Source organism: Enhydra lutris, unplaced genomic scaffold (assembly GCF_002288905.1).
Source record: "Enhydra lutris kenyoni isolate GAN:26980312 unplaced genomic scaffold, ASM228890v2 scaffoldscaffold6, whole genome shotgun sequence".
NCBI classification, from domain to species: domain Eukaryota; kingdom Metazoa; phylum Chordata; class Mammalia; order Carnivora; family Mustelidae; genus Enhydra; species Enhydra lutris.
The window spans coordinates 29,406,458-29,422,509 of record NW_019154090.1 but is presented as its reverse complement, the minus strand read 5'-3'; the positions used below and the strand labels follow the sequence as shown (position 1 = coordinate 29,422,509).

General features: G+C 43.7%; 1 protein-coding gene across 3 annotated transcripts in view; it reads left to right on the top strand.

Moving 5' to 3' along the window:
- The window catches only part of LOC111141718 (chromosome unknown C20orf194 homolog), a 133,706-nt gene that overhangs the window by 73,491 nt on the left and 44,163 nt on the right, over window positions 1-16,052 (top strand). For all 3 annotated transcript variants that reach the window (XM_022494500.1, XM_022494501.1, XM_022494502.1), the window contains 3 exons: window positions 10,459-10,562; window positions 14,404-14,550; window positions 15,598-15,686. In XM_022494500.1, coding sequence (XP_022350208.1) covers window positions 10,459-10,562; window positions 14,404-14,550; window positions 15,598-15,686 — 340 coding nt within the window. The remainder of the gene's footprint in view (window positions 1-10,458; window positions 10,563-14,403; window positions 14,551-15,597; window positions 15,687-16,052) is intronic.

The window sequence follows — 16,052 nt, the reverse complement described above, 5'->3', positions numbered from 1 at the left end:
CCTACCACAATCTATACTCTGGCTTCCCATTCATGCTCCTCCCACATGCAAAATATAGTCACCCCTTCTCAAGGGCCCCACCTTATTATAACAGTTCAAAGTCCTAAATCTCACTAGCTCAAAAATCCAAAATCTCATCATCAAGATCATCTAAATCAGATATAGATAAGGCTCTGGCTTTTAATCCATTAAATACAACTCCTGAACACATGTCTTCTCCATCTGTGGCCCTGTGAAACTAATGAGAGAAATTATCTGCTCTGCCCTCCCAACACCCAAGGTGGCCCTGGCATAGGATAACAGTTACAGACATTCAGCTTCAGAAGGGTGGGGAGTAATTGAAAATAAAAAAGAGTCATCAGCCTCAGGTAGCTTTGAAATCTGGCTGGGTACACTCCAGGATCTGGGTTAGGTTTTAAGGCCTGGGAATAGTCCACCATGGCTCTTATCTCTGCCACCTGGGCTCTTAGTTTCATCCTCTAAACTCTTAGTTTTCTCCTCTAAGCTTGTGGCTACACCTTGGTCATCCTTCCTTTTTCACAAAGGTAGCACTTTGTAGGTGACTTTTTTCAGCCTGCATCTTGCCAATAGCATTTGGGGATCCAAATGCTACTCTCCTTTGATTTCATGTTCTCCCTGTCCCTTTCAGTCCAAGATGGCAGTATTTCTGCTGACCTAAGATTTTCAGAAACCTTGCTGGTTTTACATGGATTCCATGTTCCTTTTTGGTTTCCTCAAAATAATATTTTCTTAGGAGTCCTATTCTTACCCTTGTTGATAATAGCCGTCTTAACGGAGGAAGAGTTGTGACTTACTCCACAAATTTCTCAGCCTCTACTGAGCAAATCCCCTTTCTGGATAATTTGTTCTTGGAAGTAGTCTGTCTGGTGGTAGATTCTTCTCCCTGGTCTCAGATCAGTGGTTCAGCTTCTCCTCCATTCATGGAGGAGACAAAGCACAAGGAGATTTGGGGCTCCACAGAATGCTGGCTGGTAAGTAATCGAGTTTGTTCTTGTGCCTGTGCTCCAGCCCTGCCTACATTTGTGCCTCTCCAGATCCCGGTACAGAAGACCAGAGTCAGGAACACCTGTTGAAGGCAGGGAGTATGTGACAGTGCTACTAGCCTTGGGGCAAGATTGCATAGTGTTTCAAAAGCAGGTTGTAGGGTGCCTGGGTGGCTCAATGGGTTATGCCTCTGCCTTCAGCTCAGGTCATGGTCTCGGGGTCCTGGGATTGGGCCCCGTGTCGGGCACTCTGCTTGGTGGGGAGCCTGCTTCCTCCTCTCTCTCCCTCTGCCTGCCTCTGCCTACTTGTGATCTCTCTCAAATAAATAAATAAAATCTTAAAAAAAAAAAAAAAAACCGGTTGTAGAGGCAACACAGGTGGTTCTGTCATAGTTGAGCCAGTTACAATATTTAGCAAGGATATTTGCCAAAATTAGTTTGCACCTTCCTAGCAAAGGGCCTTCTTAGAAAAGTAATCTTGTGCTGTATTGAGTTATCCAGGAAGATTCGTTATATCCTGAGGTCTGTACACAAAGGGCACAGCCAGGGATTTCTGGAGCCTTATTCATCACACTCTTTTGAGAGCACACTCTTAGTTTCTGAAGGAAATGTAGTTTGAATTAGGAGGTGGTTTTCTGAGGCAGGAAAATTAAATAGGAATAGTGAATTTAAATAGGAATCTCCTCTAGCTGTCTATTAAGCTTTTTGCCACTTTGGAGCTCAGGTCAAGTGGAGCTTAAAGTTTATACCACTTAAGGCTCTTTCAAGGAGAAATAACACAAAACGGTTAGGATTCTTCTGAGGGCCTTAGAAGGGGGTTTGGGCAGGTGAGGGGTTCTGAAGCTTAAGTGTCATTAGTGTCTTGGTAAATCTGTCTCTACTTGAGACTGTGATGAGCTTGAAACTCATCCGTTCCTATTCCCTGAAGGCATTGACAAAGCTCTTCAGCCTGTGTTATCTTAATTGAGCTACCTGTCCGGAACCCCATAGGTGAAAACTTGCCTGAGGTTATAGTGCAAGTTCACAGTAGGTCTGGAGGGTAGTCCAGGTCTTCTGATTCTCAGTCCAGGGTTGGCCCTTCCACTACATGTAGATAAGACTAGTACCTCCTTTACTTTGAAATGCTTCCACTGAAACCTTTTTCTTCCCCAGTTAGTGATTTCTTCTATCACAGGACTTCTTGCTATACAGTTTCCTGTTCATTTATGTCCTTCACGTGTCCTCCTCTTCCCCACCCTGCTGTCCTTGGTCAGGCAGGCTGCCCACCTGCTAACCCTCAGGAGCACGGTTTAGAGGTTTACCACATATCCCTGTATCCGTAAGCAATGTCTTGGTTTTGAATAGCACAAATAGAATCTCACTCTGTGTGTTCTTCTGGGTCTTGCTTTTTTTTGCTCACTATTCTTTTCCTAAGATTCATCCAGATTGTTGTGGATAGCCATGAAGTTCATTCACTTTCATGGCTCAGTGGGATTCCTTTATATGAAAATGTGCTATTTATTCTTTGGACTGTTGATGGACATTTGGGGTTCATAATTTTCTTGCTATTGCAGACAGCCCTGTCATGAACATTCCTGTACATGTCTCCTGGTGCACGTGGCCCCAGGAAGATGCCTTAAAACACAGCCTTCTTGCTGTATAATAATTGACATCTGTTGTCTCAGTCTCCTGACTTTCCTGTTGCATTCTGGCTAGCTGGACCAGCCACTGCTGTCATCTCTGGCTAGTCGGTATGTTGGTATTCCCTGAATGTTTGCCACTTTGATTGCTGTCTTTTTTTTGACATCCATGCCTATAGAATTTTCTATGCTTTGTCTCAAACAAAGTCAGCCCCTCTCCCTTGTAAGACTTTTGTATACCATGGAACTGGACGGGAGGTCAAGTGAATAGCCCCTGACTGAAACACCACATTTCCACCGTTCTCATCAAGCTTCAGTAGATTTTTCTCAAATAAATCCTTCTCAGTTATATTATATAAATTTGGGCCATTATCAGAGTCCTTAAATAGTTGTCTTAACAATTAGACCAGTTTCATCGCTGTTTTCTGGGGAGAGCATCTGCTAGAATCTTCATAGCCATTTTAGAAGTCCCACTCCTCGGGTTTTGATACTTTCAGTTGGTAAAGATTGTAGGTCAATAGTTTGTTTGTTTGTTTCTTTTTTTCAGTAAACTCAATCCCATCATAGGGCTTAAACTCATGACCCCAACGTAAAGAGTTGCTGACTGAGCCAGTCAGGCACCCCAACAGTTTCCTTCTTTCCGGAAGGATCTTGCTCTACTCCACTGTCTTCTCGCTTGCACCATTCCTGAGCGCAAATCCACTGCCATCCTTACCTTTGTTCCTTCTATAGAAGTTGTCTTTTTTTCACTCCAGCTGCTTTTGAGATTTTCTTTTTTTTTTTTTTTTTAAGATTTTTAAAAATTTATTTCAGAGAAAGAGAGAGTGTTATGTCCATGCACGAGTTTGGGGAGAGCAAAGGGAGAAGGAGAGGCACTCTCAGACTCCACTAAGTGGAGAGCCCAACACAAGGCTTGATCTCATGACCTGAGCCAAAATCAAGAGTTGGACACTCAGAGACAACTGGGTGGCTCAGTCAGTTAAGCGTCTGCCTTTGGCTCAGGTCATAATCCCAGGATCCTGGAATTGAGTCCAGCGTTGGGCTCCCACTTCTCCCTCTCCCTGCTGCTCCCCCTGCCTGTCCTTTCTCTCTCTCTGACAAATAGATAAGTAAAATCTTAAAAAAAAAAAAAAAAAAAGAGAGACGCTTAACCAACTGAGCCACCCAGGCACCCCGATTTTCTTTCTATCGCAGATGTTAAGCAATTTTATTTTTCTGTGAGTTGGTATGTCTTTTTTCATGTTCTTTGTGCTTGGAATTCATTTTGCTTCTTCAATGGATAGATTTAGTTTTCCTCAAATTAGTATTTTTGGCCTCTTTTTAAAGTTTTTCCCCTCCTATTCTGGGCCTCCACTTTGCTGCCTGAAATTGTCCCACAGCCCCCTGTTGCTCTGTACAACTATTTTCAGTCCTTTTTCTCATCATGTTTCATTTTGCATAGTTTCTACTTGTGTATATTCTGATTTACTAACCTGTTCTGCATTGTTGTTATGAGTTTGTTAATGTTAAATTAACATTTGTGAAGTGGAGCGCAGGGTACTGAATGGAGAGCCAAGTTCAACAAAAGACCACAAAAGAAATTGAAATAGGGAATTTTATTTCTCACAAGTCCTGGAGGAAGTACAGGGTGATGGCATGCCTCATGCCTTCAGGGCACACAGGAAGGTCAAAACAGAATGCATACAGAGAGAGTGGCAGGACCTGGGGCACATGCCTTTATTAGGGTTTGTGGGTAGAGTGCTTTGGGTTTCCCAGGCTGAGGCCAGGTAGGTCAATTCAAACCAAAAGAGCAGGGTTTTGGTAAGCTCCACAGGGGTTTTCTCTAAGCGATGCACAAGGGAATGGCCCTAGGAGGCAGTGGAGACTTGATCACAAGGGCTGTTGGGGAAGTCATGTCAGGAACTTACACTTTCTTGTGAGTCTGCAGGCTGCTACACAGGGCTTGTTTGAGGGGTCAGTGTCATTTTAAGCACCACCCTCCCCCGCCCCACCAGGTCACTTGGCCAAACAAAATGTATGTGGGGGCAGCAAGACCCTGGAGTAGCTTAGCTAAACTTCCACAACTGTCTAAAGTCATTCATCTCATTCAGTGTATTTTTCTTCTCAGACATTGTATTTTTCATCTATGGAAGTTTGATTTAGGTATTTTTTACATCTTTTATGTCTCAAGTTAACATGTTTCAGTCTTCTAGCTTCTTGAACATACAGGATACAGTTATAATAATTGTTCTAATATGTTTTTCTTCTAGCCATATCATCTGGCCTTGCTTTTTTTTTTTTTTTTCTTTTTTCTTTTTTAAAGATTTTATTTATTGGGGCACCTGGGTGGCTCAGTGGGTTAAGGCTTCTGCCTTTGGCTTAGGTCATGATCCCGGGGTCCTGGGATCGAGTCCCACATCAGGCTCTCTGCTCAGCGGGGAGCCTGCTTCCTTTTCTCTCTCTCTGCCTGCCTCTCTGCCTACTTGTGATCTCTGTCTGTCAAATAAATAAATAAATTTTTTTTAAAAATTTTATTTATTTGACAGAGATCACAAGTAAGCAGAGAGGCAGACAGAGAGAGAGAGGGGGAAGCAAGCTCCCTGCTGAACAGAGAGCCCGATGTGGGGCTTGATCCCAGGATCCCAGGACCCTGGATCATGACCTGAGCCGAAGGCAGAGGCTTTAACCCTCTGAGCTACCCAGGTGCGCCCCACATCTGGCCTTGCTTTTAAGCTTTGTTAGCCAGGAGACAGAACAGCATTTAATTTAGGGCTAATTTTACCCCACTTCTGAGGCAGAATCCTTCTGAATATTCTATCTAACATCCCTGTGAAGTGTGAGGTTTTCTACTCTGGCCGATGGGAATAGGCAGAAAGTCTTATTCAAGGTATGGTCTGATATTCATTGTCTTACATAGGAATATCCAGTTTTTCCAGTACTGTTTGTTGAAAAGGCTCTCCTCTTTCTTTGATCTGTCTGTACACCTTTGTTGAATATCAGTTGACTGTATACTTACTATTTCCTACAGGCCTCCATGAATGACTGGCACTCAGGCAGCTCCTTCATTGTCCCTATACTGATTTACAGATTGCACAGTGGTTTTTTTCCATTGGGCAGAGATTGTTCAGCAGTGAGAAACAGGGGCACTGGTCCCATTGACACCTAGGGCAGTGGACACATCCTGAGAACTTTGGTAACCAAAATGAGTCCTGCCTTTTCAGGATGGGAAGGCCCAGGCAGCAGTCATCTGCTATCTGCTGACTTCATTCTAAACCCTCTTGTGTATTCCCTGGTGTCCACAGGAAGCTAGTTGGGGACTCTTGAGAAGAAAAGGTCCTCTGCAGCACTGCATGTGAAAGAATTATGCAGCTGCATATTACCTACAACATGGGTGACTCAGGAACGGATGTCGAGAGTAGTAAGCAAGTCACAGAAGGACACATGTACTAAGATTCTATTTATACGAAAACAAAACAGATGAAACCAAATAATATATGGTTTATAGATACATTGAAGTATGATAAAACTATACAGAATTTAGGATGTTGGTTTCCTCTGGGTAGAAGAAAGAGGGCCACTGAGGAAGGGCATTTGGGAGGCTAATGGTACTAGTAATGCTTGATTTTTTAGCTGAGTGGAGAGTGTACAGGCACTGAAATTTTGTTGTTATTGTTTCTCTTTAAACAATATGTGTACATTTCACACATTGTCACATAGAATGAAAATTATCCAGCCATTGCATCTTTTTTTTTTTTAATTAAAGTATAATGTATTATTAGCCCCAGGGGTACAGGTCTGTGAATCACCAGGTTTACACACTTCACAGCACTCACCATAGCACATACCCTCCCCAGTGTCCATAACCCCACCACCCTCTCCCCTCCCCAGCAACCCTCAGTTTGTTTTTTGAGATTGAGTCTCTTATCAGCCATTGCATCTTATTTCCCCAGCAGAGATAAATAAATATTCCTTCTTCATACAGGCCAGACCATTGGAGGAGTTCTATTTGTATAGCCAGGTGTCTGAAGGAAGGAAAGCCAAATTCTTTCTTTTTTTTTTTAATTTATTTTCAGCGTAACAGTATTTCTTGTTTTTGCACTACACTCAGTGCTCCATGCAATCCATGCCCTCTCCCAATACCCACCACCTGGTTCCCCCAACCTCCCACCCCCCAACCCTTCAAAACCCTCAGATTGTTTTTCAGAGTCCATAGTCTCTCATGGTTCACCTCCCTTCCAATTTCCCTCAACTCCCTTCTCCTCTCTAACTCCCCTTGTCCTCCATGCTATTTGTTATGCTCCACAAATAAGTGAAATCATATGATAGTTGACTCTCTCTGCTTGACTTATTTCACTCAGCATAATCTCTTCCAGTTCCATCCATGTTGCTACAAAAGTTGGGTATTCATCCTTTCTGATTGTTCATTGACATTTGGTGTCTTGGTTTGCCCTGAGGGCTCATCCTTCTTTTGGACTCCTGGTGATGCAGAGATCACTGGTGATGCAGAGGTCAATCAAAGACAGAACCATCCCTTGGTCCCCTGCTGCTTGAGTAGTCAGGGAGAACTTCCTCTTACCTAAGGTTTTTGGACTCATAGAATGGAGAAGGAATGACAGTGGCCTTTCAGTAAGGACATCAAGGATAAGAGAGGGGGCCAAGCCCCATGTCAGGCTCCCTGCTCAATGGGGAGTCAGCTTCTCCCTCTGCCCCTCTCCACTGTGCTCTCTCTCACTCACTTTCTCTCTCTCAGATAAATAAATAAAATCTTAAAAAAAAAAAAAGACAAGGAGATCTCCTTAGGAGTTGGTTACCGTGGTCACTGAGAAACCCCTGCAAAGGCATACCCCTTCAGACCGAAGTCTGACAGTTATGAATACAGAGCAGATACTAGAAGTGTCATCACTTCAAGTAGATTAGGATCTGAGAGACCAGATAACAGTCACTGGACCACCCAGTGAGTCACTTCAGTTATTTCATGTATGCTCTGAGGATAATGAAAGTTACTGCTTCCAGAGCCAGGGTGAGGGGTAGCTATGACCCAAGGTAGCCCTTCTGCGCCAGTACTAAAATCAGCTTCCATTTACTGAGTTCCTGCCCTGGGCCAGGCCCCATAATGAGTACTTTTCCAACACTGCCTTGTGAATTTCTGTCTTTCTCTTTCCCATTTTGTTTTGAGGCTTCAGAGTATAGAGAGAGGAAATGCTAGAGATAATCTGTGCTCTTTTTCTGGAAGTGTTGGAAGGATGTTGTCCAGGAAGCCTTTGAGTGGTACTAGACTTGCTTCTGAGAAGCTTCATGTTAGAGCTACACAGGTGGAGGGTGAGCCCAGGACCTGGAAAGGTACAGATAGTACGCAGTAGGAGGAGAGCAATTCTTACCTCCTAGTACCTGTTGATCCCTCTTTTTTTCTGTAAACAGTAGATAGAGTTATCTTGTGGCCCGAATTGATGAGGTCATAGTATGAGGAGAGTGCTGAAAATCTTGGCTGGGCCCTGGGGGAGCTGGTGGAGGAGCTAAGACAGCAGAAGAGGGACTTCATACCACACTGTGGGCCTCATAAGGCTAAGAAGCAGAGAGGACAAGTCGTCAGAAGAGCCATTTGGAGAGGGTAGGAAGCCGGGTGAGAATCGAAGGATGCCAGATGCCACAATGCCTTGGTCCCCTACAGACTTCTGCTCTGTACCTGGCTCCACTGCAAGTAGTCCTGTGACTTTGGGAGAAACCTGTCTGAGCTGTGTCTCCCCATCAGCCCTGTAAGAAGATTGCCTCTTCAGATTGTTGGGAAGGAGAAAACTGTAAGGTATATGACATGCTTGGTGCAGTTGGTGTTAACTAGTAAACACTGAGCAGAATCTGTTCCTGTCCCTTTCCCTGACAAAACAGAGATTAAAGCATGTCCTGTTCCAGAAGATCTGCCCTGGATGTGGGTGAGAGGAAAGTGCGCAGTTTTTGAGCAATCAGGGAGAACTAGGGGACTGAGGCTTCAAAGGCTCAGTGACGTCAGAGGATGAGATCAGGGAGTGAGATGGCTAAAAGGCTGATGGGATGCTGTAGTCCAAGAGTAGGCTCTGGAGGTGAAGATTTCAGAGATGTTCTGGGTGCTGTTTTACTGCTGTGGCATTGGGATTGAGGAGTAGTGAGCCCAGAATGGGGCATGGGCCGTTCCCTGATCTCTCAGAAGAGACGGACCGTCTTGGCTGTGGAAGAGAAGACTGAGCACATTCAGAAGCTGTTTGAAATGTTGTGGCATGACTAGGAGGGCATAGAGGTGAACAGTGAAGAGAAGAAAGAGCTTGTGTCTCTGAGGGAATGAAAGTATTGTGCCAGCATGGAAGGTAATAGTCTGGGAACAGCCATGAGGAACCTTGGCTTTGATGCAGGATGAGGCTGAGTCATGGGTTGCCTCTACTCAAGAGGGCCATAGGCCAAGGCTATGTGCAAAGGAGGTCAGACTGTACTTGTTAGAGGCTGTGAGGCTTACACTCGATGCCTTGGACTGGGCTGCTGCTGCCCCAGGTGCTGTGGTTAGCGTTGTTTCCCTCTGACTGGTCATCTAGTTGTTCTATTGATAGTGAGGCTCCAGACTTTCATCTTGTATCAAAAACTGCCTCCACCTCCCCCACTTCTTCCCATGCCCCATGAACATGCACACACAAGCACACATACTCACTAGGCCTCTCTGCCTTCTGAAATCCCACCTCCTCAGGAAAACTTCAGCTTGAAGTCTCCGAAGTTCCTCACCTTGGCCTTTGCTTTTCTTGTCCTTATAATCGCCAGAGCTTTGGGGCTACCTTCCTAGAGCTACAGCTCGAGGAATCAGTCCCTCTTCTTTGTCTTCTATCCTCTGCTTTAGCAGTTAGATATTGATGACAGTATTCCCAGGCTTGTGCCCTGAACTCCAGGAAGTAATTTCTTTCTTCTACAGATATGAAAACAAAGAAAGAAAGACTGTTAGAAGAAAAGAGGGCACACAGCTTGGACCAACTCCAGAGAGCAGGAGTCTTATGAGTACTCTGGGTGCTTCATTTAAGTCTCCAAAGCAAGCCCAGTCTTAACACTTGTCATTTTAGCTGTCTGTCCTTTCTTTGGTCTGCCCCCTAGGGCCCATAATGAGCTACTCTGTATGACCTTGGCCACCCAGAAACAGCAGCTGTCTTTGGACCTGAATCCTTGAACTGAGAAAGCCACATCCATTGTCCACATCCCACCCATCTTTTTTTTTTCTTTTTAAGATTTTATTTACTTATTTGATAGAGAGATACAGAGTACAAGTAGACAGAGCAGGAGGCAGAGGGAGAGGGAGCAGCTCTAGAGTAGCAGGCCTCTACTGTCTATAGAATCCCCTGTTAACTAATTCAGATGTTCCTTTGCTGGGCACAGGGACCTTTAGGTCCCTTCACCAGTCCTTTACCTGAGACCCTGGTGCTCTTTGCTGGACTTTAAGTGAGCGATGTGGTCTCTTTAGAGCCAAATTAGCTTCGACCAAAATAGGAGAAAGGAGAGTTTGTAAACTCAGTGGTGGAGCAGACATACCCAGAGTCTTTTTCAGTGTGTTTCCCTGCAAGACGCCCACAAGTGAATGTGAATGTTGCCTCTCTCCCAGCAGCTGATAACTTATTCACTTGTTTTTTCTAATTTTATGGAAAGTCTGTGATGCCTCATTTCTTTCTGAAGCTCCAGGAGTGTGCATTGGCTTCCCTAGAACACAGGACTCAGGATAAAAATTGTGTAACTAAAGCATTACAGATACTAGTCTCTAGTTACCAGTGTGGTGTGCCCTGATACCTGCAAGGACATTGGGATCTGGCCCCCAGGATCCAGCCCTCCAGCTCTGACCAGCTCTCTTTTCCTTCCAGGGAAGGTGCACTTCTTCTCTAGTGGTCTTCTTTTTTCTCACCGTCATCATGGGAGTATCGTCCTTTCCAAGGATCACATGAATTCCATTTCGTTCTATGATGGGGTAGGTGTTTTATCAGTCCATGGCTTTGATGTTCAGAAGGATACTCAACACTTCTGAGACAAAAACCAAATAACTCCCTGTCCCTGCTCCACCACCATGGGTCAGGATGTCAGGAACCAGCATTGCCCTTGAGGCAGGCAGGCAGGGAGTTCATGGAGAGGCCTATCCATTTGTCAATCTTACTGCTCCATAAAGGGCTTAGCTGGAAAAGAGTTCTGGGTCAGGAGGGCCAACAGCCACCCATGCCCACTTAACTTATCCCAAAGAGGACCAGAAAGTAGGCTGAAGAAGGCCTTAAATGGCCCTCTCCTGCCCAAGAACACAAAGTCTCACTCACTTAAGAAGCTGTTCTTCTAACATTGATGGGGCTCAACTCACCCATTAGCATGAGAAAGAATTCTAAGTGATCCAGAGAGAAGAGAAATGGCTCACTTTCCCCATGAGGGCTCAGCCCTACCCCTGGACATACTCAGACTTCCCCTCCACCTCTGTGAAAGTTCTACCCCCAGAGCCACCTTTTAACTTCACCAGTTTGTTTAACATTTTCCCCTCCCCTTGCAAGGAAGAAGGCAGCTATGAGTTCTCCCTAGGCTGTTCTCCTCCTGGCCAAGGTACAGCTCATCTCTCAGTATGACACCAGAGTAGAGAGCAGGCCCTCTATTGTGTTTGGTTTCAGCCTCAAAACCAGCCTGTTTGGGAGTCAAGACAGACTAGGTGAGGTGGTATGGTCAGATGGCTCAGAAAATAAGTTCTGTGAACAATTCAGAGAAAATTATATCTTTTTCCCACATAGAACTTGTTGTCTTAAAGGGTGTTCAAAAGTGCAAGCAGGCCAACAAGATTGAATGGATGGCATTATTAGACGAAAACTTTGATGAGAGAAGAAAAGGTGAATCATTCAAGTGCTGGGACAATAAGTTAGCTAACTTGGAGCAGGGCAGAATGGATTCTTACCTCATATCAAAAATCAAAATAAACTTCTGATAGATTAAATATTTTTAAATTTCACAAGAAGAAAGAAGAGTATAAAAATGAATAAGTATTAAACTTCCAGGGACAGGAAGATTTCGTAAGCTTAGCAATGACACAAGAAATTCCAAAGGAAAAGTCTGTCAGATTTGACCACTTAAGGATTTTAAATTTTTTTGCCAATAATTTAGTTTATTGACATATACTTTAAATACAATGTAAGTACAACTAACTAACCATTTAAAGTTTTGACAGATCTATACCTATGTATATACTCATGAAACCGCTGTCACAATTAAGGTACAGACAGCTTTCATCACCCTTGAAGTTTTCTAATGCGCTTTTGCAGTTCCTCTTTCCCTCCACTTCTGGCTTTCTGTCACTGTAAATCAATATGCAGTTCTAAAATGTTATATAAACGGGGTTGCCTGGGGTGGCTCAGTCTGTTAAGCATCTGATTCTTGATTTTGGGTCAGCTTATAATCTTCGGGTCCTGGGATGAAGTCCCTTATTAGGCTCCACAGTCAGCGGGGAGTCTGCTTACAGATTTTTCTCTCTCTCCCTGTCTGCCCCTCCCCTTGCTTGGGAGCATACTCTCTCTCAGATAAATAAATAAATCTTTAAATAAAATAAAATGTTGCATAAATGGATATCATACCTTCTATATCCTTCTAAGTTTGACATTTTTCACTCAGTATAATGATTTTTATTTTTTAAATTTTTTATTTTTTTATTATTTTTTAAAAATATTTTATTTATTTATTTGTCAGAGAGAGAGAAAGAGCGAGCACAAGCAGGCAGAGGCAGAGAGAGAGGCAGGCTCCCCGCTGAGCAAGGAGCCCAATGTGGGACTCGATCCCAGGACACTGGGATCATGACCTGAGCCGAAGGCAGTGGCTCAACCGACTGAGCCACCCAGGCGTCCCAATTTTTTATTTTTTTAAAGATTTTATTTTCATTTTCTTTGACAAAGAGGGAGCACAAGTAGGCAGAGAGGCAGGCAGAGGGAGAGGGAGAAGCAGGCTCTCTGCTGAGCAGGGAGCCAGATGTGGGGCTCCATCCCAGGACCCTGGGATCATTACCCGAGCTGAAGGCAGCTGCTTAACTGACTGAGCCCCCCAGGTGCCCCAGTATAATGGTTTTTAGATTCATCCATGAATAGTATTCCTTGTTTGGGTATAGCATAAAATTTATCAGACTAATTTATAATTTGAAGCTCTAAAAATTAAAGAAGTTCTAGATAAATTTAACGATACTCTGTGTTCATGGATAGGAAGACTTAACATTGTTAAGACCACAATTTTACCAAAGCAGTCTACAGATTCAGTGCAATTCCTATCAAAATTCAGTGGCATTTTTTATAGAAATAGAAACCCATCCTGAAATTCATATGGAATCTCAGGGTATCCCCAAGTAGCCAAAATAATCTTAAAAAAGAACAGAGGTGGAGAACTCACACTTCCTGATTTCAAAACTTACTACATAGCTATAGTAATTAAGCAACAGGGTGGTATTGGCATAGAGTCAGATAAATAGACCAAAGAAATAAAGTAGCTCAGAAATAAACTTTCACATATGTAGCTAAATGATTTTTAACAGGGTGCCAAGACCATTCAAAGGTATCTTCAACAAATGGTACTGGGAAAATTAGACATCCACATGCAAAGAATGAAGTTAGATCCTGACTTTATGCCGTATACAAAAAAATTAACTCAGAATGGAGCATAAGTCTTAAGAACCAACACTGTTAACCACTTAGAAGAAAACATAGGAGCCATTTGCAATGATGTGGATGGAACTAGAGGGTATGAAGCTAAGCGAAATAAGTTAGAGAAAGACAATTACATGATCTCACTGATATGTGGTATTTAAAAAAACAAAGTGGAGGATCATATAGCGGAAGAAAGGAAAAAATGAAACAAGGCAAAATCATAGAGGGAGACAAACCATAAGAGACTCTTAATCTCAGGAAACAAACTGAGGGTTGCTAGAGGGGATGAGATGGCTGGGTGTTGGACATTGGGGAGGGTATGTGTTGTGGTGAGCGCTGTGTATTGTGTAAGACTGATGAATCATAGTCCTGTACCCCTGAAACAATATATTATATGTTAATAATAATTTAAAAAAAAAAGAAGTAAAATCCTCGTGACCTTGGAGGAGGCAGTGATTTCTTGGATTATGACACTGACAACACAGACAACAAAAGAAATACATAAATTGGACTTCATCAAAATTGAAAACTTCTGTGCATCAAAATACAGTATCAAGAAAGTGAAAAAAAAAAAAGAAAGAAAGTGAAAACAACCCACAAAATGGGAGAAAATACTTACAAATCATGGTTAGCCTAGCTGGCTCGGTTTAGGATGTTGTGACTCTTAATTCTGGGGTCATGAGTTCAAGCCCCACATTGGGTATAGAGATAACTTTTTAAGAGAATTGCATATTGGGGCGCCCGGGTGGTGAGTCATTCGGGCATCCAACTCTTGATTTCAGCTAAGGTTTTGATCTCAGGGTTGTGAAATCGAGCCCCACATTGGTCTCTGTGCTTGGTGGGGAGTTGGCTTGAGATTCCCTCTCCCTCTCCCCCCCAAAATAAATAAATAAATCTTTTTAAAAAAATCATATATCTGATTAGGGATTGATAACAGAAAGAATTTTGAGATGACATTTTCAATTTAGGGGAAAAGACCCTTATACTTCCTTTATCTCCCTTAACTGGGTATTGGAAAGCACATCTATCATTGGACCCCAGTACACCACATAATGTGAAAACAATTGCAGAGAAATTTGTCATATGTGTCCGGACAGTATTGTGAGGGGTAGTGTCATGCAGATGCTTTTCTCACTGATGCTCCATCTTTTTTCTCTTTAGGACTCCACGAGTGTTGTTGCTGCCCTTCTGATAGACTTCAAAAGCTCGTCGCTTCCTTATCTCCCAGTTCATTTCCATGGATCAAGCAATTTTCTGATGATTGCCCTGTTCCCCAAATCAAAGATATACCAAGCATTTTACTCAGAGGTAACACCAATCATTGGTCAGCAAAACAAATACTACTTCTTTTTTCCTTAGGAGCTTAGATGGTAAGGCCACATCTCAGGGCTAACAGCAAGGTGATGCGAGGCCTGGTGGAGGTGGCTGCTTCTAATCCTCTTGGGTCCTGGAGTGGTGCTTTTGCCATTGAGAGGAGAACCTAAAGGAACTGAACGAAAGGCTTTTTAGCTGCTAAGACAAATCTTCTTTGTCCCTTTAAGTCCTAATTAAACTCATTTTTCTTTTAGCTACTTTATTGAATTATCTGACCCTACCTAATGGATCTGAGCTGTACTCTACCCTAGTCTCTCCCTTCCCATGGTTCACAGGCCCTTCCCTTGTGAAGTCCCACCTGGCAGGCTCCATGTTATAGGCACTTGGTACAGATTGCGTGAAGAGGGAGCTTACCAAGAATTATACAACCCACCTAGAGACCAGGCAATAACCAAAGTTAAACACATGGCCAGCCTCTTGACTGGTGGCAGTGTTCAGAAAGGTCTGATTGCCGCAGCCTGTGAAGAGACCGTGTCCCTCTCTCAGGGGAGACTGACCGAACACAGAAGAGAGAAGAGCTGGTCTGGCCGCAGAATGGCATCTCAGGCTAGTCCATGTCTCCCTCTTACTGCCTGCTGGTCCTCCCGTGCTCTTTGCGTGTCCCCGAGAGAGAACCCTTTAGATTCTCTTCAGCCATCCCTCTGCCTCTAGGCAAGGGTGAACCACTCCTTCTTCTGGTCCTGTCCCCAGGGAAGAACAGGCCCCTGCTGCCAGAACAGTGTTACCTGACACCTTCTTCCGTGCTTCCTGGCCTCTGAAGGAGCAGAATCCCTGGGAGAGGAACCCAGAAAGAAATTCTAGTTTTGAAAAATACAGAACAAAATTGCTGCAGGCCTCTATTTTTGAAACAAACTTGTTTGTTATGATGGTTTTTCTCTGTACTGTCAGTCTAGATTTTCAACAACCATCAAATCCCCATGTGGATTCCATATCCTGTTGTTGGGTTTAAAGTGTTCTTTGCTCAAATTCTGTTTTGTTTAGGTCTTCTCCCCCTGGCAACAGCAGGCTAACTCAGGGCTGTCTTTAAAAGTGATCCAGGAAGATGGATTATCTGTGGAACAAAAGAGATTGTAAGTGGCTGCCTTCAGCGTTTATGCTTGTTTCCCTAAGCTGTGTGTGTCTGTGTGTCTGCAGGGCGACTTACATTACGTAACACAGGGGGCTTGGCTGCTGAAAGGGCCAGCACAGTCATTCCAGCGCTGCCACTTGCAGGTAGCCAGTACCCTTGGGGAAAGAGAAGTGAAGAGAGATGAAATCCACAAGAATCAGAAACCCATAATATTACCAAGGGTGTCAGGTGAACCTTCCTCTGTGGGCACACCCGTCCTCACACTGTAATGCCGCATTGTGTTCAAGTCCATGAGATGCTTGTTTTGGAAGTGTTGACTGTGTCACGGGACTCTGGCTTGAAAGCATCAGAACAAGTTATGTAAAGT